The sequence below is a fragment of the Lithobates pipiens genome, unplaced genomic scaffold (assembly GCF_037356315.1).
Source record: "Lithobates pipiens isolate NorthernLeopardFrog02 unplaced genomic scaffold, aLitPip1_a1.2 Scaffold_10, whole genome shotgun sequence".
NCBI classification, from domain to species: domain Eukaryota; kingdom Metazoa; phylum Chordata; class Amphibia; order Anura; family Ranidae; genus Lithobates; species Lithobates pipiens.
In genome coordinates, this window is record NW_027507686.1 from 15698607 (window position 1) to 15719490 (window position 20884).

Consider the following 20884-nt stretch of genomic DNA (forward strand, 5'->3'; position numbering starts at 1 on the left):
TAGGGTTAAAGGATATGTAAATCCAATCACTTCTAGAGCTAAACTAATACCTGGTGGCCGTGCAATATGAATTCTTTCTTTTTAGGCACAAATGATACAAAATACTGATACAGTTTTTTCATTTATTATACATAGAAAATTGTTAAAAACAATGAAGCAAGACCGTATCGCAAAATCTAGAAAGTATACAGTACAGACCAAAAGTTTGGACACACCTTCTCATTCAAAGAGTTTTCTTTATTTTCATGACTATGAAAATTGTAGATTCACACTGAAGGCATGAAAACTATGAATTAACACATTTCCAATTATATACTGAACAAAAAAGTGTGAAACAACTGAAAATTTGTCTTATATTCTAAGTTCTTCAAAGTAGCCACCCTTTGCTTTGATTACTGCTCCGCACACTCTTGGCATTCTGTTGATGAGCTTCAAGAGGCCGTCACCTGAAATGGTTTTCACTTCACAGGTGTGCCCTGTCAGGTTTAATAAGTGGGATTTCAAGCCTTATAAATGGGGTTGGGACCATCAGTTGTGTTGTGCAGGAGGTGGATACAGCACACAGCTCATAGTCCTACTGAATAGACTGTTTGACTTTGTATTATGGCAAGAAAAAAGCAGCTAAGTAAAGAAAAACGAGTGGCCATCATTACTTTAAGAAATGAAGGTCAGTCAGTCCGAACAATTGGGAAAACTTTGAAAGTGCCCCCAAATGCAGTGGCAAAAACCATCAAGCACTAAAAAGAAACTGGCTCACATGACGACCGCCCCAGGATAGGAAGACCAAGAGTCACCTCTGCTGAGGACGATAAGTTCATCCGAGTCACCAGCCTCAGAAATCGCAGGTTAACAGCGGCTCAGATTAGAGAACAGGTCAATGCCACACAGAGTTCTAGCAGCAGACACATCTCTAGAACAACTGTTAAGAGGAGACTGTGTGAATCAGGCCTTCATAGTAAAATAGCTGCTAGGAAACCACTGCTGAGGACAGGCAACAAGCAGAAGAGACTTGTTTGGGCTAAAGAACACAAGGAATGGACATTAGACCAGTGGAAATCTGTGCTTTGGTTTGATGAGTACAAGTTTGAGATCTTTGGTTCCAACCACCGTATCTTTGTGCGACGCAGAAGAGGTGAACGGATGGACTCTACATGCCTGGTTCCCACCGTGAAGCATGGAGGAGGAGGTGTGATGGTGTTGGGGTGCTTTGCTGGTGACACTGTTGGGGATTTATTCAAAATTGAAGGCATACTGAACCAGCATGGCTACCACAGCATCTTGCAGCGGCATGCTATTCCATCCGGTTTGCGTTTAGTTGGACCATCATTTATTTTTCAAATAGGACAATGAGCCCAAACACACCTCCCAGGCTGTGTAAGGGCTATTTGACCAAGAAGGAGAGTGATGGGGTGCTGCGCCAGAGGACCTGGCCTCCACAGTCACCAGACCTGAACCCAATCGAGATGGTTTGGGGTGTGCTGGACAGCAGAGTGAAGGCAAAAGGGCCAACGAGTGCTAAGCATCTCTGGGAACTCCTTCAAGACTGTTGGAAAACCATTTCAGGTGACTACCTCTTGAATCTCATCAACAGAATGCCAAGAGTGTGCAGAGCAGTAATCAAAGCAAAAGGTGGCTACTTTGAAGAACCTAGAATATAAGACATATTTTCAGTTGTTTCACACTTTTTTGTTCAGTATATAATTGGACATGTGTTAATTGATAGTTTTGATGCCTTCAGTGTGAATCTACAATTTTCATAGTCATGAAAACTCTTTAAATGAGAAGGTGTGTCCAAACTTTTGGTCTGTACTGTATATAGTATCACTATACAAAGCCTATACAGAGGTAAACTGTGCAGTTCTTAAATAGTGAATCACCTAGTGGTGATAACAACAAATTTAGTGGTTTATTCACTATTAAATTGAACAATGATAGGCTATATAACAACTTGCAACACATTATACAGATAATTATCTGTATTATGTGTATAACGTGTTGCCAGTTGCTGTTTTTAACAATTTTCTTTGTTTAATAAATGAAAAAAACTTTTTATTCGTATTTTGTATAATTTGTGCCTAAAAAGTCCAAGCCCTCCTATTCTTTTTGTTTTACATTTTTGCTCCTGTGTTGTCACACTATCACACCTGCCTTTGTTAGAGACTTTATGCTTCTTTGGCAGCAAACGTTGCATGGGAAGTTACTACACAACTAGGGCAGGGGGTGTCAAACTCTCATTTCATTGCGGGGCCCCATCAGCATTATGGTTGCCCCAAGAGGGCCGGTTATATCTCTAAGACTACTCTTTATCATATTAAATAATTGCCTCTGCATTTGATTATTACTGGTTTTAGTAACAATTTACGTTTTAAGCTGTGGAGGGCGGGTGCAGACCGGCACGGAGCCCACTCAGACTATTGTAGATGATGATGCAAATCTTAACAGGAGGGGTTGCACACTACTGATATTGGCCACAAAATTTTTTTTTTACTGGAGATTGCTCAGTCAGAACATGCCGTTCTGTCATACAATTCTCCAGTTAACTTCCATGTGGATTATACCAGCGGTGTGTGACTCTACTTTTCAACTGGCATAGAATTGTATTATTTTCATAATATAAGCCAATGTCAGGAGCACCCCCATCTTCCCTTACATCACAGTGCACCTCCGTTACCTTGTGCTGCTGCTGGGAAGAACCTGGGGTTGAAGCAAGGAAGCAGAAAGTGCAGGGTCTGGAGGAGGGCTGGAGTCAGCTGTTGGAGTCTGCTGAATGCTGAGACCAGGGGAGGTGGAGATGAGAGGGTGCTGCGGCTGCACAGAGAGGCGCAGCATCTGTAGGAACTGTAGGAGCTCTATCCCCCTCTCTGCTGCCAACTGATTAGAGTGCGAGTGGGTTGGGGTGTCAGACAAGCCTCTCCGTGGCTGTACAGAGAAGTGCAGGATCTGTCAGAGGAGCTCTATCCTCCCTGCTGCCAACTGCTGAGACGGGGGGGGTAGAAGTGCAAGAACTGGCGAAGGAGCTCTGTCTCCCGCTCTGTTGCTGACTGCCGAGACCAGGTGGAGGCAGAGCCGAGGCAGGTTCCGCAGCTACAGGAGAGGTGCGAGGGCCACGTGAAATGGCCTGGCGGCCCGGATTTCAGCACACGGGCCACATGATCAAGGGAATTTATCGAAAACTAGGGCAGATAAAATCTGGAGTAGCTGTGCATGGCAACCAATCAGATTGTGACTTTCATTTTCAGCAGGCTGAATTGGTTGTCATGCACAGCTGCTCCAACCTCTGTCTGCTCCCAGTTTTTATAAATTCCCCACAAAAATGTCTTCCTGCGTGGACCCTTGGAAACTCTCGCAGGGCCATGTGGTATAGGATGTCTATCCTGAGCAATGATATGCAGCCAACACTAAAGCGAGTGCATGTAGACAGGAAGTATCAAAAAAGACTGCAGGAGATTTGCAGCACTGCGATGCAACAAAATAATAAAAGGTTAAAACAAGTATTTTTTATAAAATAAAAAGATGCAGTTTGATGCACGGTGATTTAGCAACCTTAACATCATTAAGTTAGGTTTTAGATCTGCTATAAATATTATGAGAAATGTGACGACATATAAATTAAAATAAAATGTAAGCATCTTTTTAGCTTTAACTGAATATAAAACAAAATACATAATAGCAAGCAGAGCAATACCATGACCAGCAGACACTCGGCTATTGTAACAGTCCACCCCTCTTAGCGCCGGCTGACCGCCGACTGATAAATTACTGCTATCTGGAGTGTGTTTTAGCCAATGACCCATGCTGGGGTGACGTACTCCACAGACGCTTGTCCTGGGTATCACAGTGACTACAGAAGCGACTCTAATCCAGCTGCAGCCCTCAATAATGTGTCTTGTTCATTCACCCTGTCAACTTAAACGTCTTTCAAAGCGCGTCCGTCTCAGACCCTTCACCGAGGGAGTTGTTTGCTAAAGACTTCCAACGTTTTCTACACAACGCAAGTCTCCGCTCTGCTCCTCTGTAAAACTGCTTAGATTTATGTGCCAGCCCTAAATCAGCCATCTCGGTGGTAAAATATGAAATATGTCTCGGAGTCTCTCGGCGTAGCAGGACAGAATGTTATCCTGTACAATTTGATAAAAGGTCTGGCTGTTTGTAAGCCAATATATTAGGTATAAGGTGATTATATCTGTAGCTTTAGAGGTGAACTCTGGACACTTAACCGCTTGCCGACCACTATATAGCCAAAAGACGGCTACAGAGCGGTCCTCCAGTTCTGGGAGGGTGTTAATGGACATCCTCCCAGAACCCCGCCCCCTGCGGCTACACTCTGTGACCTCTGTGTACTCACTGCGATCACAGATTGGGGTAAATGGCCAACCACAGGCAGCCCTTTAATCATGTGATCAGCTGTGTCCAATCACAGCTGATCACATGTAAACAGACTTGCCGGTTACCGGCAGTTCTATGACTTCTATGTACTCTCAGCAATCATAATGTGGATAATGACAGAACTCTGGACGGCCGCACTCCAATGCTAAAACTATGCTTTATAAAAATAATATTTAGGGCACAGCAAATTACATCATAGCTATGAGTAAGCACTAGCCTTAGTGCGAAACGCATCAGTGGTTAGCATCTTTCGCTGTGATGTCATTTGCTGTGTCCGAAATATTATTTAAATAAAGCATCGTTTTAGCATTGGAGTGCGGCCATCCAGAGTTCTGTCATTATCCACATTATCTGCATTCTGTGGCTCGCACCCGGATCCCTTCACCTGGAGCAATTATCTTGGAGTTCCCAGGACCTGCCTTTGAGCGGGGGTGTATATCTCAAAGCGATCACAGATTGGGGTAAATAGCCAACCACAGCGGCCCTTTAATCATGTGATCAGTGGTGTCCAATCACAGCTGATCACATGTAAACAGATTTTCCGGTTACCGGCAGTTATTTCCTCATACGCTCTGTTGGTGTGAGGAAAGTAGAGTTGATAACCGGCAAGGCTTTCCGTGTTGGACATCCTCCCAGAACCCCGCCCCTCTGCGGCGCCCATCGAGCACGCTCTGTGACCTTTTGTGTACTCGCAGCGATCACAGATTGTGGTAAATAGCCAACCACAGCAGCCCTTTAATTATGTGATCAGCTGTGTCCAATCACATGTAAGCAGACTTGCCGATTACCGGTAGTCCTTTCCTTATACGCTCTGTTGGTGTGAGGAAAGGCGAGCCAATAACCGGCAAGGCTGTCAGTACATTGTTTACGTTGATATTCAGGGCACTGATCAGTGCAGCTTCATCAGAGCCCTTCAGTGCACACCAGCGCAGTGTCCATCAGTGCAGTTTCATCAGCACACATCAGTAAAAAAGACAAATTACTTATTTGCAACGTTTTGCAACCGAAACTAAGAAAAACTTTCCAGTCTTTTTTTTTTTTTTTCTTAGCAAAAAATAAAAAACCCTCGCGGTGTTTAAATGCCACCTAAAGAAACATCCATCTGTCTCCCCAAAAAAATTATAAAACATTTCATATGGGTACAGTGTTGCATGACTGCTCAATTGTCATTTAAACTGGGACTGCGCTCAAAGCTGAAAATTGGCCTGGGCAGGAAGGGGGTGAAAGTGCCTGGTATTGAAGTGGTTAAAGCCCAACTCTGGGCAAAAGTTTTCCCATGCAGTAGGGTTGTGTCTTCTCTGCACGGGTGAACTGCTCGTTTTGTCCAGGGGAGAGGAGAAAGGTGTACTTGCCCAATTCTCCGTTCCACCGGCAAATGGTGTGTCTCCCCCCCCCCCCCCCCCCCCACGATCCAGTGGTAGACTGTACCTGACGTCCTCACATCCAGAGCAGGTCTATGGGCTTGATGATGTCGGGACCAGCCCACCTCTACACCTTGTGTGGGAAGAATCGGAATATGTGGGAAGATATCTCCGTTCTCCAAAACCCTAGGGGGTTGACCCATGCAGTGCAATCACAGCTTCATTCCATGGGAAAATCCTTTTTACTTGCCCTGAGGAGGCAGCAGCCACGGGTGGGGTTCTTCCTCTTAAATTGAATTACCCGTATTTGTGACAGATTTTCTTTAAGCCCGCAGGCATCAGCGTCTTGTGCCTCATTTATGTTTTTTTGTTTTTTTAGATATTGTACGAAAGAAAGACTTAAACCTTTTGTGCACTACGGAAACGTCTTTCATTTTTTTTTTGTTTTGTTTTTTGTAAGGCGTATCATGCAAGCTCTGTGCTCCAGGGGGGCAACCTGAAGCATGGCACAGCCCATTAGTTCTCTCTATAAGATTGGCTTTAAATGCCCAGCTTGTGTGTTTCTGCACAGCATGCTCCTTCTGCAAGAACACAGCTATATGTCGGATTCCCTATTTTATAGCCCTGTGACTCATCCTTTTGATTTCACAAATGAAAGACTGCAGTAATTGTGTTTCTTGGCACTCATTTAAACTAAAAGGGAGAAGTCACATTTGTTGCGTATTGTTTTAGAATATTTTCTCTGAAGCCTTGCAGACTCCTCAGGATTTATTGTCCTTGCAATGTGTGCTGAGGTTTCATTGCACTGTGACGGGTGTTAGAAGAGAGCTTTTGCTGCTGGAGGACAAGAACGCCATATGAGGAACAGGGGTAGAGTAGAGGTGTTAGTGATGAAGCAAAACCGGTGTTGAGTTTCTAATATTCTGTTGAAAGAAATATTGGCCGGTGTAGTCGTTTTGATTGTGAATACACAACTAGATACTTGTTGGCTGCATGACCAGTTTAACAATCATCTATGACTGGGTTTCTCAACCAGGGTTCCTCTAGAGCAGGGGTCTCCAAACTGTGGCCCGAGGGCCGGATGTGGCCCTTTGCTTGCCTTCATCCGGCCCTTGGGGCACTATTCCTCCCAATGATATGGGGCACTATTCCTCCCAATGATATGGGGCACTGTTCCTCCCAATGATATGGAGCACTGTTCCTCCCAATGATATGGGGCACTGTTCCTCCCAATGATATGGGGCACTGTTCCTCCCAATGATATGGGGCACTGTTCCTCCCAATGATATGGGGCACTGTTCCTCCCAATGATATGGGGCACTGTTCCTCCCAATGATATGGAGCACTGTTCCTCCCAATGATATGGGGCACTGTTCCTCCCAATGATATTGGGCACTGTTCCTGATATGGGGCACTGTTCCTCCCAATGATATGGGGCACTGTTCCTCCCAATGATATGGGGCACTGTTCCTCCCAATGATATGGGGCACTGTTCCTCCCAATGATATGGGGCACTGTTCCTCCCAATGATATGGGGCACTGTTCCCCCCCAATGATATGGGGCACTATTCCTCCCAATGAGACCAACAATGGGGCACTATTTCTTCCACTACTACCAATCATGGAGCCTTATCCCTCTTCCTACTGACCACCAACCCTGTTTATTCTCGCTGATGCCTGGCCCGGGGCATTTTCTACCGCCACTGGTCAGAATCCAGCCCCCCGAAGTCTGAAGGACAATAAACTGGCCCTTTGCTTGAAAAGTTTATAGACCCCTGCTCTAGAACAGGGGTGCTCAACCTGTGGCCTGCAGGCCAGATGTGGCCCTCGACCTCAAACCAGGGAAGAGCATGCCCATTCACTGGGATGGTGGGTTGGCAAGCCCAGATCGCAATCAATCGATCAATTGTCAACAAGCCGGCGCATGGCCCTTTCTGTACTGATCGGTACAGTGTGTGAGGAGAGGGGAAAGATTGAGTGCAGCAGCACTGTGGGCTGAATCTAAGGTGCCCACAGCTCTGATCTGTGCCAATTGCTGCCTCATCCATCCCCATTCTTCATCCCCAGTTCATCCCCATCCATGGCTCATCCACCCCCACTAGGGGTCAACCGAATATCGGAGTGGGGGGGGTGATATTCACATTTTTCAAAGCATCTGTCAGAAACATACTGATATTGTACAGGATTATGCTTGCAGCTGTAGGCATTACCCTGGTAACGTTCTTTAGAGCGGACAGTCAGCATTCTTGTAATAACAAGCAGCCACTCAGCCGTTATCACAAGCAGCGGGAGGGAATGTCCACTGCTCTGCCCGGGTCTCCCGTCACATCGGGAGGCACGAGCGACCTGCCGGCACGTCCGCCGGCTGGCCAGAGACCCGAACAAAGCCGGAATCGGCTTTGATCAGGTCTCCGACCTAATAACCCGGAAGCGATGTCATGCCATCACTTCCGGATTACTGGCTTCCTAAAGACGTCAGTTTTAAAAAAATGGAAAGTATTTCAAGTGCAGGGGAGGAGTTTGGGGCCTTCTAGATCCCCGATCCCTCCGAAAAAAAAGATTACCTGTCACTGCCTCATACTGTCACCAGGGATGTTTACATCTTTTGTGACAGCAATAAAAGTGATTAAAAGTAAACTCAATTTAAAAGGGCAGTGTAAAAAAAAATAACAGAATATCGGCACCTGATATCGGCCTGAGAGTCATACCAGCTGCTCTTCTCCTGGGACCTTTCTAGCAGCCTGGAGAGCAATGGCAGCAAAAGCTGGAAGAGGAAATGGTCTTCGTATTAAGAATCACATACCCTGCACTTTTGCAATGGGTATATTTGCACTTATAAAAAAGGGTTGTTCGGCTGCTTGCACACTGAATCTGCATCTGCAGCGCAGTGCACCTGTGGCTTTCCTGTGGGTTCGCTTCACTGAGCTATAGATTTCTATTATATCCTGCAGGCTTGGTGTGCTCTGTGGTGCTTCCCCATTTACTTAAATGTGTAGTGTTTGGCCTGCTGTCTGCCAATCGCAACATCTCATGTGAACTTTGTTGCGGGTGCTGAGTGAAGCATCTCAGCTGCGGCTTTTAACCACTTAGTGGCCGGTCCATAGCCGGATGGTGGCTATGTTTGTGACATCACGGATCACGGTAATCATGCTCCTCACACACTGTACCGATCGGTACGGGGAGAAGCATGCGCCGGCTTGTTGACAACTGATCGCTCCATCATTGAATGGAGCAATCACGTGGTAAAGGGCCGCTGTCATTGGCCCTTTACCGTGATGTCACAAACATTCCCGGATGCATGCCCCAGGGGAGAGAGCGAGTGCAGCAGCACTATGGACTGGATCTGAATTCTGAAGGGCCCACAGCGCTGATCTGTGCTAATTTCCGATCCCGGCCCCTTGACACGTGATCAGCTGTCAGCCAATGACAGCTGATCACATGATTTAAAAAAAAAAGCTCAGTAACAGCGTGAGGAGAAAAACAAGCCGATCGCCAGATTATGTGCAAGGGACATCGGTCGCGAAGAAGAGGAGACAATTCTGCCTCCTCTGTGCCACCGGTACCCCCTGCCATTGCCCACAAGTGGTGCCAATCAGTGACACCTAGCAGTGCTGCCCATCAGTGTAACCAACCAGTGCTGATCACTGCCCATTATTGCCACCAATCAGTGCCCATCACTGCCACCTATCGGTGCCCATCAGTGCCGCCTCAGCGCACATCAAAAAATTACTTGTTTGCAAAATTTTATAACAAAATATAAAAAAAAAAATTTTAAAATGTATTTTTAAAAATTCGAACTTTTTACATTTTTTTTTAAAATAAAAAATAAAAATCGAAGAGGTGATCTAATACCACCAAAAGAAAGCCCTATTTGTGGGAAAAAATAGTACAAATTTAATTTGGGTAGTGACAATTGCGTGGTCATACAACATTCAAAATGCGTCAACGCTGAAAATTGGTCTGGGCAGAAGGAGGGGGGGGGGGGGGTTGTTATGTCCCCAGTAAGCAAGTGGTTAAACTGGTTTCCTTATTTTCATGTAGGTTCATCCAATTCAAACCTCATGATAAGCCAAATGTTTTACAAAATCTAAATATGATATGTGGCACTAACGCAAATTATTTAAAATTTTTATATAATTTATTAACTTTGTTTTTTTTATTATTATTTTATAGTGGAGGAACTTATCAGTCCAAAAGACATTGATCCCTTACATCGCTATGTTCCCCGTCAGGACCCCCTTACATCGCTATGTTCCCCGTCAGGACCAAAGAAATATCAGTATGCGATACTCCAATCAGGTAATTGCCTAATGAACGTGTGGTAAGGTAAATTCCGTCTCACCCTAAGAGGCACCACTCATGACCAAGTTCAGATGTGTTGTGTCTGTTACTGAAATTGTGGCATAATGACGGTACATCTAGTGCGATATCTGACACGGTTTTTAATAAACGAGCGCAATCATATCTGGATGGATGGGGTAGCAATTCTCAATGAATTCTCAAGGTGCTCATTAGATATTTTGGTTCAAATTTTTCCCTTCCTATGTTTCATCCTTGAAAGTAGTTGCTTACAAAGAATACAGTGCTTTGCAAAAGTATTCACCCCCCTTGGCATTTTTCGTGTTTTGTTGCCTCACAACCTGGAATTACCATGGATTGTTTGAGGATTTGCATAATTTAATTTACAGAACACGCCCACAACTTTGAAGATTTTTTTTTTTTATTGTGAATCAAACAACAAACGGGACAAAATAACAGAAAAGGTCAATGTGCATAACTATTCACCCCCCTAAAGTCAATACTTTGTATAGCCGCCTTTTGCAGCTATCACAGCTCCAAGTCGCTTTGAATAAGTCTCTGAGTCTTGCCACATCTTACCACTGGGATTTTTGCCCATTTCTCCTTGCAAAACTGCTCCAGCTCCTTCAAGTTGGATGGTTTGCGCTTGTGAACAGCAATATTTACGCCTGACCACAGATTTTCTATTGGATTGAGGTCTGGGCTTTGACTAGGTCATTCCAACAAATTTACATGTTTCCCCTTAAACCACTCAAGTGTTGCTTTAGCAGTGTGTTTGGGGTCGTTGTCCTGCTGGAAGGTGAACCTCCTTCCTAGCCTCAAATCCACACAGAGTGCTATAGGTTTTGCTCAAGAATATCCCTGTATTTAGCACCATCCATCTTTCCCTCAACTCTGACCGGTTTCACAGTCCCGACTGCGGAAAAACATCCCCACAGCACGATGCTGCCACCACCATGTTTCACAGGAGTGATGGTGTTCTTTGGGTTGTGTGATGTGTTGGGTTTGCTCCAGACATAGCGTTTTCTTTGATGGCCAAAAAGTTTAACTTTAGTCTCATCAGACCAGATCACCTTCCTCCATACATTTTGTGAGTCTCCCACATGCCTTTTCGCAAACTCAAAATGCGCCATTTTGTTTTTTGCTGAAAGTAATGGATTTCTTCTGGGCACTCTGACATAAAGCCCAACTCTATGGAGTGTACGGCTTATTGTCGTCCTATGTACAGATACTCCAGTCTCTGCTGTGGAACTCTGCAGCTCCTCCAGGGTTCCCTTAGGTCTCTGTGCTGCCTCTCTGATTAATGCCATCCTTGCCCGGTCCGTGAGTTTTGGTGTGCGGCCGTCTCTTGGCAGGTTTGCTTTTGTGCCACGTTCTTTCCATTTGGTTATGATAGATTTGATGGTGCTCCTAGGGATCATCAAAGATTTGGATATTTTTTTATAAACCTAACCCTGACTTGTACTTCTCAACAACTTTGTCCCTTACTTGTTTGGAGAGTTCCTTGGTCTTCATGGCAGTGTTTGGTTAGTGGTGCCTCTTGCTTAGGTGTTGCAGACTCTGGGGCCTTTCAAAAAGGTGTGTATATGTAATATGTAGATCATTGGCTGGCGGCTGTTTACCACATGATTGGCTGTGATCCTTTCACAGCCGATCATTAAATGTAAACATAGAGTGGTAACAAGATGTTACCGGGTTCTCCTCACACACCAATCATACCTGTCACAGTCCATCTGAGTACCAGAGCACCTGTCACAGTCCATCTGAGTACCCAAGTACCTGTCACTGCCCTTCAGAGTACCCAAATACCAGTCACCAGCCCGAGTACCTATCTGTAGCCCATCAGAGTACCCGAGTACCTGTCACCGGGCCATCGGAATACCCGAGTACCTGTCACCGGGCCATCGGAATACCCGAGTACCTGTCACCGGGCCATCGGAATACCCGAGTACCTGTCACCGGGCCATCGGAATACCCGAGTACCTGTCACCGGGCCATCGGAATACCCGAGTACCTGTCACCGGGCCATCGGAATACCCGAGTACCTGTCACCGGGCCATCGGAATACCCGAGTACCTGTCACCGGGCCATCGGAATACCCGAGTACCTGTCACCGGGCCATCGGAATACCCGAGTACCTGTCACCGGGCCATCGGAATACCCGAGTACCTGTCACCGGGCCATCGGAATACCCGAGTACCTGTCACCGGGCCATCGGAATACCCGAGTACCTGTCACCGGGCCATCGGAATACCCGAGTACCTGTCACCAGGCCATCGGAGTACCCGAGTACCTGTCACCAGGCCATCGGAGTACCCGAGTACCTATCTGCAGCCCATACCACATAGAATATACGTTGGGGTGTTTGCTTTACAAAATGGAGTAATTTTGTGGGTAATTCCATTGGGCTGGTGCTCAAGGACCTTCAAAAGTGTGATAGGTAGGAATGAAATGAGATGTGTAATTTATGCTCCTAGAACGCCTGAAGGTACTACTTCAATGTTGGGCCTCTGTATGTGGCCGGGCTGTGTAAAAGTCTCACACATGTAGTATCGCCATACTCAGGAAGAGTAGCAGAATGTATTTTGGGGTGTCATTTTTGCTATATACATGCTATGTGTTAGAAATATCTTATAAATTGACAATTTTGTGTAAAAATATGCGTTTTCATTTTTTTTTACACATATTTAAAAAACTTCTGGAAAAAAATGAGCCGTTCAAAAGACTCATTATGCCTCATATATTATACTTTGGGGTGTTAGCTTTCCAAAATGGGGTCATTTTGTGGGCATTTCCATTGTCCTGGTGCTCCAGGGTCTTCAAAAGTGTAATAGGTGGTTGTGAAATGAGATGTGTCATTTATGCTCATAGAACGCCCGAAGGTACTACTTCAATGTTGGGCCTCTGTATGTGGCCAGGCTGTGTAAAAGTCTCGCACATGTGGTATCGCCGTACTCAGGAAGAGTAACAGAATGAATGTATTTTGGGGTGTAATTTGTTGTATGCATATTCTGTGTGTGAGAAATAACCTGATAATATGACAATTTTGTAAAAATTTAAAGAGAAAAAAAAATCCTTCATTTTGCAAAGAATTGTGGGAAAAAATACAACTTGTAAAAACTCACCATGCTACTTAATACCTTGGAATGTCTACTTTCTAAAAAGGGATAATTTGGGGGTTATTTGTACTTTCCTGACTTGTTAGCGTCTCAAGAAATGAGGTACACCTGATGTACTGGCGGCCTGATCCGATGATCAATTTTCAGTGATTGGCACCATAGTTTGTAGAATCTATAACTTTCACAAAGACCAAATAATATACACTAATGTGGGTTATTTTTACCAAAGATATGTAGCAGTATAAATTTTGGACAAAATTTATGAAGAAAAATGACTAATTTGCAAAAATGTTATGACACAAAACAGCAAAGAAAAGAATTTTTACACAAAATTTATGGTCTTTTTTTTTACTTACATCACAAACAATAAAAAACCCACTAGTGATCAAATACCACCAAAAGAAAGCTCTATTTGTGTGAAAAAAAGGACAGAAATTTCATATGGGTACAGTATTGCATGACTGAGTAATTGTCATTCAAAGAGTGTGAGAGCACTGAAAGCTGAAAATTGGTCTGCGCAGGAAGGGGGGGGGGGGGGTGTAAGTGTCCTGTATTGAGGGAGGTGGTTAAAACCAAAAAATGCCCCAGCCAAAAACTGCTGATAACAGCCTATGTGTGCATGGACACATAGGATAACATGGTGGGGAGTTTATTGACTGTAGAAAATAATGTCTGAAGCCAAAAACAGCTGCTGTAAAAACGTCCAGTGTGCATGGAGCCTAAAAGTCCGGTAAAGAGGTATTATTTGAACCCACTGATTATATGTAAAATATGTCTTTTTTTTTTTTTTTTATATATACAAAGGACAGATTGAAAAATACACAGTCTACAGTATAGACAGTATACAGTCTTTTAAAGAGGAAGTAAACCCTTCCTTTGCCCCTGCAAAATAAAGGCATTATATGCTAGTATGTATCGCATACTAGCACATTATGTGACACTTGGCTGTAAACGAAGCCCGTGCCGTGCAGGCTGCATCCTTGTTCACCCCTCTTTCTTCCGGTGCCACGGACGCCGTGACTGACCGGAGCGACACGACGATTGCCCTCGCTCGCAAAGAAACGGCACGGGTGGGGGGTTAGGGGCGTTTCTTCACAGCGCATGCGCCAATGACCTCATCTGCACAAATCACCATAAATATCTCCTAAACGGTGCACTTTCAGGAGATATTTACAGTACCTATAGGTAAGCCTTGTTCTGGGTTTACCTATACAGTAGGTACGACTTCCACAGAGAGGTTTAAAACCTCTTTAAAGCTGACTGATGTATTGGTTATTTTTTTTAATGGAGACACCTATATGCACCCTGTTGTGCCACTTCATGACTCTAAATTGTTCCAGCGATTCTGTTGGGCTTCCATTTCAAGGTTGTCCTCTCTCTGGCCAAGCATTTCTACACTTGCTTTGTGTGTGTTTTCTCTATGAGCAGTAAAGTAGTAGGCTTGCTCATTTTCACAATTTGTAACACATTCTTTGGTTGACAGTTTCCATATGGGAGAGACAATTTAGCACCCATTTAAAACCTAGAGAAAGAATATGTTGTGCCTGCAGCTTTACATGTCTGTGATACTTATTCCAAGACTCACTGAGTAGATTCTAATGTTTCATGTAGCTGAAGGCTGTACAAAAGTTGAAAGATGTGCTGATCTCTCCCTCTCTCTCGCCCCCCCTGCTCTCTCTCTCTCGCCCCCCTGCTCTCTCTCTCTCGCCCCCCTCTTCTCTCTCTCTCGCCCCCCCTGCTCTCTCTCTCTCGCCCCCCCTGCTCTCTCTCTCTCGCCCCCCTGCTCTCTCTCTCTCGCCCCCCCTGCTCTCTCTCTCTCGCCCCCCCTGCTCTCTCTCTCTCGCCCCCCTGCTCTCTCTCTCTCTCCCCCCTGCTCTCTCTCTCTCTCCCCCCCTGCTCTCTCTCTCTCGCCCCCCCTGTCTCTCTCTCTCGCCCCCCCTGCTCTCTCTCTCGCCCCCCCTGCTCTCTCTCTCGCCCCCCCTGCTCTCTCTCTCTCGCCCCCCCTGCTCTCTCTCTCTCGCCCCCCCTGCTCTCTCTCTCTCGCCCCCCCTGCTCTCTCTCTCTCGCCCCCCCCTGCTCTCTCTCGCCCCCCCCTGCTCTCTCTCGCCCCCCCTGCTCTCTCTCGCCCCCCCTGCTCTCTCTCGCCCCCCGCTCTCTCTCTCGCCCCCCGCTCTCTCTCTCTCGCCCCCCCCGCTCTCTCTCTCGCCCCCCCCTGCTCTCTCTCACCCCCCCTGCTCTCTCTCGCCCCCCCTGCTCTCTCTCGCCCCCCGCTCTTTCTCTCGCCCCCCGCTCTCTCTCTCTCGCCCCCCCGCTCTCTCTCTCGCGCCCCTCCGCTCTCTCTCGCCCCCCCGCTCTCTCTCTCGCCCCCTCTCTCGCCCCCTCCCGCTCTCTCTCTCGCCCCCTCCCGCTCTCTCTCTCGCCCCCTCCCGCTCTCTCTCTCGCCCCCTCCCGCTCTCTCTCGCCCCCTCCCGCTCTCTCTCGCCCCCTCCCGCTCTCTCTCTCGCCCCCTCCCGCTCTCTCTCTCGCCCCCTCCCGCTCTCTCTCTCGCCCCCTCCCGCTCTCTCTCTCGCCCCCTCCCGCTCTCTCTCTCACCACCCCCCCCGCTCTCTCTCACCCCCCCCCCCCCCGCTCTCTCTCACCCCCCTTCTCTCTCTCTCCCCCTCCCCTTCTCTCCCCCCTTTTCTCTCTCTCTCTCTCTCTCTCTCTCTCTCTCTCTCTCTCTCTCTCTCTCTCTCTCTCTCTCTCTCTCTCTCCCCCCCTTCCCTCACCCACCCCCCCTGACCACCCTGTCCCCCCTCTCTCTATCTCCCCCTCTCACCCACCCTATCTTTCTCAACCCCTCTTGTTTTTCCTTTCTACTTTTTTTTTTTTTTTACAATGAGGCTCCAGTGTTTAGCAATGGCTAGTGTGCGCAGGCTCACCATCCGCCCCTACTTCTTGCAGCCTTTGAGCCCCAGTGCTCACAACCCAAACCGTCTGCATTCCAAGCATCCATCCCCAGTTGCATACTGCTCTAAACGTTTGTAGCGCTCAGTGCACCATCCTCCCTAAGCAGTTGTCAGCCTCTGATAGAGTTTGACAGGCAGCTGGCAATGAGGCTGGATGGCGCGCCTGTTCCTTCCAGCCACAGCCACTATGTAGGAAGCCTAAAAGAGATCATCTTGATGAAAATAACGCTATCGGTTTGTGTTCATGTTTTGAAAAACCTTGTTTTATTCATGTTTATACTTCTGTAATATGGGCATAATGCACTCGGGTTTTGCTTCCATTATTATTGCCACTATACTTGCTCAGGGCTTCAAATTTCCATGCAGGTATCCATAGGTTAGTGATCCGGGATCCTTTCCTTCTTTCCTATTTGTAATAAAATTGATATATTCTTAAGCATTGTAATCACCTGGTGGTCAATCACAATCGGGAAGCCTGATCTTTCAAAGTGTTCATGTTAGGAGGATTCTCACAGGGAGTAATTATATTCAGAACTGCTTGGGGATTTTGAATCGTATTGGTGATACTGTAATGGAGACAGAAGTTAATCTGCACAGATGTTATACAGAAGCCGCAGCTCTCTGGAATCTGGCGTTATTGGGATACAGAGTACTCAGATTATTACACTATACAGTACCTCTGGACTTTAAAGTTTAACACTTGGCCATCATTTGAATAGCTTTGTAAGAGTTACTAACTGGTTACTGGACTTTTAAGGGCACCTGAGTGTACAGCCCCACCTTGGTGAGATCAACACCAGCCCTGGCATCAAATCTCTAATGCCATCTATGCTCACCCATGCAAAAAACGTACAGCCGCAATCTCATCACCAGCTTTTTTTGTGAATGTGCCAGCTATTCAAATAATGAGTGTCCAGCTGATACAATGAGGGGAAAAGGTATTCCATCCCCTGCTGATTTTGTGTTTTGCCCGCGGACAAAAAATGATCAGTCTATAATTTTAATGGCAGGTTTTAACAGTGAGAGACAGAATAACAACAAAAATATCCAGAAAAATGCATTTCAGAAAAAGTTATAAGTTGATTTGCATTTTAATGAGTAAAATAAGTATTTGATTCCCTATCAATCATCAATATTTCTGGCTCCCAGGTGTCTTCTATACAGGCAACAAGCTGAAATTATGAGCACTTTCTTAAAGGCAGTGCTCCTAATCTCAGCTTGTTACCTGTGTAAGACACCTGTCCACGGAAGCAATCAATTAGATTCCAATCTCTCCACCATGGCCAAGACCAAAGAGCTGTACAAGGATGTCGGGGAGAAGATTGTAGACCTTCACAAGGCTGGGAAGGGCTACAAGACTATCACCAAGCAGCTTGGTGAGAGGGTGACAACAGTTGGTGTGATTATTTGCAAATGGAAGAAACACAAAATAACTGTCATTCTTCCTCAGTCTGGGGTTCCATGCAAGATCTCACCTCGTGGAGTTTCAATGATCATGAGAATGGTGAGGAATCAGCCCAGAGCTACACGGTAGAGTCTTGTCAATGATCTCAAGGCAACTGGGACTAAAGTCACTAAGAAAACAATTGATAACACACTACGCTGTGAAGGACTGAAACCCTGCAGTGCCCGTAAGGTCCCACTGCTCAAGAATGCACATGTACAGGCCTGTCTGAAGTTTAGTAATGAACATCTGAATGATTCAGAGCAGAACTGAGTGAAAGTGTTGTGGTCAGAGGAGACCAAAATCAAGCTCTTTGGTATCAACTCGCCGTGTTTTGGAGGAGGGTATATACTGCCATAACACCATCCCCACCATCAGACATGGAGGTGGAAACATGCTTTGGGGGTGTTTTTTTTCTGTTAAGGGGACACAATAACTTCACTGCATCAAAGGTACGATGGTCAGGGCCATGTAGCATCAAATCTTGAGTGAGAACATCCTTCCCTTAGCCAGGGCATTGAAAATGGTTCATGGGTGGATCTTCCAGCATGACAATGACCCAAAACATACAGCCAAGGCAACAAAGGAGCGGCTCAAGAAGAAACACATTAAGGTCCTGAAGTGACCTAGCCAGTCTCCAGACCTTAATCCCATAGAAATTATGTGGAGGGAGCTGAAGGTTTGAGTTACCAAACATCAGCCTCAAAACCTTAATGACTTGGAGAGGGACAAAATCCCTCCTGAGATGTGTGCAAACCTGGTGGCCAACTACAAGAAACGTCGGACCTCTGTGATTGCCAACAAGGGTTTCTCCACCAAGTGCGAAGTCATGTTTTGCAAAGGGGTCAAATATTTATTTCACTCATTAAAGTGCAAAACAATTTCTAACTTTTTTGAAATGCGTTTTTCTGGATATTTTTGTTATTCTGTCTCTCACTGCTGAAATAAACCGACCAATAAAAATATAGACTTAAAAGATTTAAAAGGGGTACAACATATAAGGGGCACAAATACCTGAAGATTTTAAAGCAAATATTTTATAACACTTTCCCTTGTTTTTCCTTAACTCCCCCCTTCTTTCTTTCTTTCTTTCTTTCTTTCTTTCTTTCTTTCTTTCTTTCTTTCTTTCTTTCTTTCTTTCTTTCTTTCTTTCTTTCTTTCTTTCTTTCTCTTTCTTTCTCTTTCTTTTTCTTTCTTTCTTTCTCTTTTGTTTTTCTCTTTCTCTTTCTTTCTTTCTTTCTTTCTTTCTTTCTTTCTTTCTTTCTTTCTTCTTTCTTTCTTTCTTTCTTTCTTCTTTCTCTTTCTTTCTCTTTCTTTCTTTCTTTCTTTCTTTCTTTCTTTCTTTCTTTCTTTCTTTCTCTTCTTTCTTTCTCTCTTTTTCTTTTCTTTCTTTCTCTCTCTTTTTCTTTCTTTCTTTCTCTCTCTTTTCCTTTCTTTCTTTCTTCTCTCTCTTTTTCTTTCTTTCTCTCTCTTTTTCTTTCTTTCTTTTTCTTTCTCTCTTTCTTTCTTTCTTTTTCTTTCTCTCTTTCTTTCTTTCTTTTTCTTTCTCTCTTTCTTTCTTTCTTTTTCTTTCTTTCTTTCTCTCTTTTTCTTTCTTTCTTTCTCTCTCTTTTTCTTTCTTTCTTTCTCTCTCTTTTTCTTTCTTTCTCTCTCTTTTTCTTTCTTTCTTTTTCTTTCTCTCTTTCTTTCTTTCTTTTTCTTTCTCTCTTTCTTTCTTTCTTTTTCTTTCTCTCTTTCTTTCTTTCTTTTTCTTTCTTTCTTTCTCTCTTTTTCTTTCTTTCTTTCTCTCTCTTTCTTTTTCTTTCTTTCTCTCTTTCTTTTCCCCATAATATGTACAGCACATAAACACCAAGAAATCTAAAAGTTTTTTTTTAGTTACCACATCTTGAAGGGGAGGGGGGCGTGGGCAGGTTGCGCTGGGAGAGCCAATCTCTGAGGTTGATAAATATTTATAAGGTGAGATTTAATACTTCCCCCCCCCCCACCCCCTTTTTTTTTTTTCTTTTATGTGGATATGCCATGTAAATTGTAAATAAGTGAAAAATGTTTAATAAAGAGTGGATTATTAAAAAAAAATATAGACTGATCATTTGTCAGTGGAGCAAATATACAAAATCAGCAGGGGATCAAATACTTTTTTCCCCTCACTGTATCTCTAAAACACCTTGCCCCGTTTTCTGGACAGCATTAGCCATTCGGTGACTGGTTGCACGTTTGACTATTTTAGGGTTGCATTAAAACATTACAAATACATTTTCTTCCGAGTTCCAAGTGTCTGGTTTATCTAACTCTTTCACATAAAGCCAGATTTTTGCTCTTGAAGCTTTAAGAAAGAGGATTGAGCTTATCTGGCAAAGAAGTTGAAGACACAGCGCAATCTAACCGTCACTAGAACTTCCAAGATAAGTGAACCGGGAAACGATCGCATAGCGCGTGATAAGACACTTCATCAGGTGCAGCCGCCCGTGAAATTCTGTTGCAAATACACTGGCTCAAATGAGAGATGGAAATTCATTTTGACATCATTCTCTCGGTCTGTGAACTCTTTGTAAGGTCCTGTTGTGGAGTATGAATTCATAAAACTGTTATCTACTCCACATCCTCTGATAAATAACATTCAACTCAAACTCTAATAGAAAATTCTGAGTATTATACAGTACAATGTGAAAAAAAAACCTCTTTAGATGTTTGTTCTCCAGATGCAATAGAAAAGTAGTTTGGTAGTTGGTTGATTACCGGTTGAAAAATTCTTTGATTGCGATTCCTTCATTCAAACCTTGGGGTGTAGAAACTCAACAATCTACAGTGCCTTGAAATAGTATTCATACCCTTTGATATTTTTGCACATTTCGTCATGTTACAACCAAAAACTTAAATGTATTTTATTGGGATTTTATGATGGACCAACACAAAGTGGCACATAAATGTGACGTGGAAGTTAAGTGATAAATGGTTTTCAATTAATAATAAATACATAAGAGTGGCGTGCATTTGTCATAGGACCTCTATACTACTAGTTTTAATTAAAGAAAAAAGGGAAGAAAAAGAAAAAAGTAAAGAAAAGCAGATAAGTCCACTTATAAAGGGTTAAGTCAAAAAACTGCCCTGATTGAGTCCTTATTTAAGGTGTTAGTGCCGTAACCATATAGCATATACAAACAAAAAAGACGCAGTTCGATTAGCACAAACTGCAAAAAGAGGTTACTTTTGACACCAAACAAAAATTCTTTACCTCATACAAAAAGGTTAATTAGAAATATATAATTTATTTTAGATTTCAAATATCATATTTAACCATAATTTCATTAGTAAAAAACCCAAAGACCA

The 20884-nt window shown here is 44.4% G+C and overlaps 1 protein-coding gene across 3 annotated transcripts in view; it reads left to right on the top strand.

Annotated features, from left to right (window-relative positions):
- Positions 1 to 20884, top strand: part of PHKB (phosphorylase kinase regulatory subunit beta) — a 339917-nt gene that overhangs the window by 194637 nt on the left and 124396 nt on the right. For all 3 annotated transcript variants that reach the window (XM_077451660.1, XM_077451651.1, XM_077451669.1), the window contains 2 exons: positions 9921 to 9952; positions 9984 to 10046. In XM_077451660.1, the coding sequence (XP_077307786.1) occupies positions 9921 to 9952; positions 9984 to 10046 (95 nt within the window). The remainder of the gene's footprint in view (positions 1 to 9920; positions 9953 to 9983; positions 10047 to 20884) is intronic.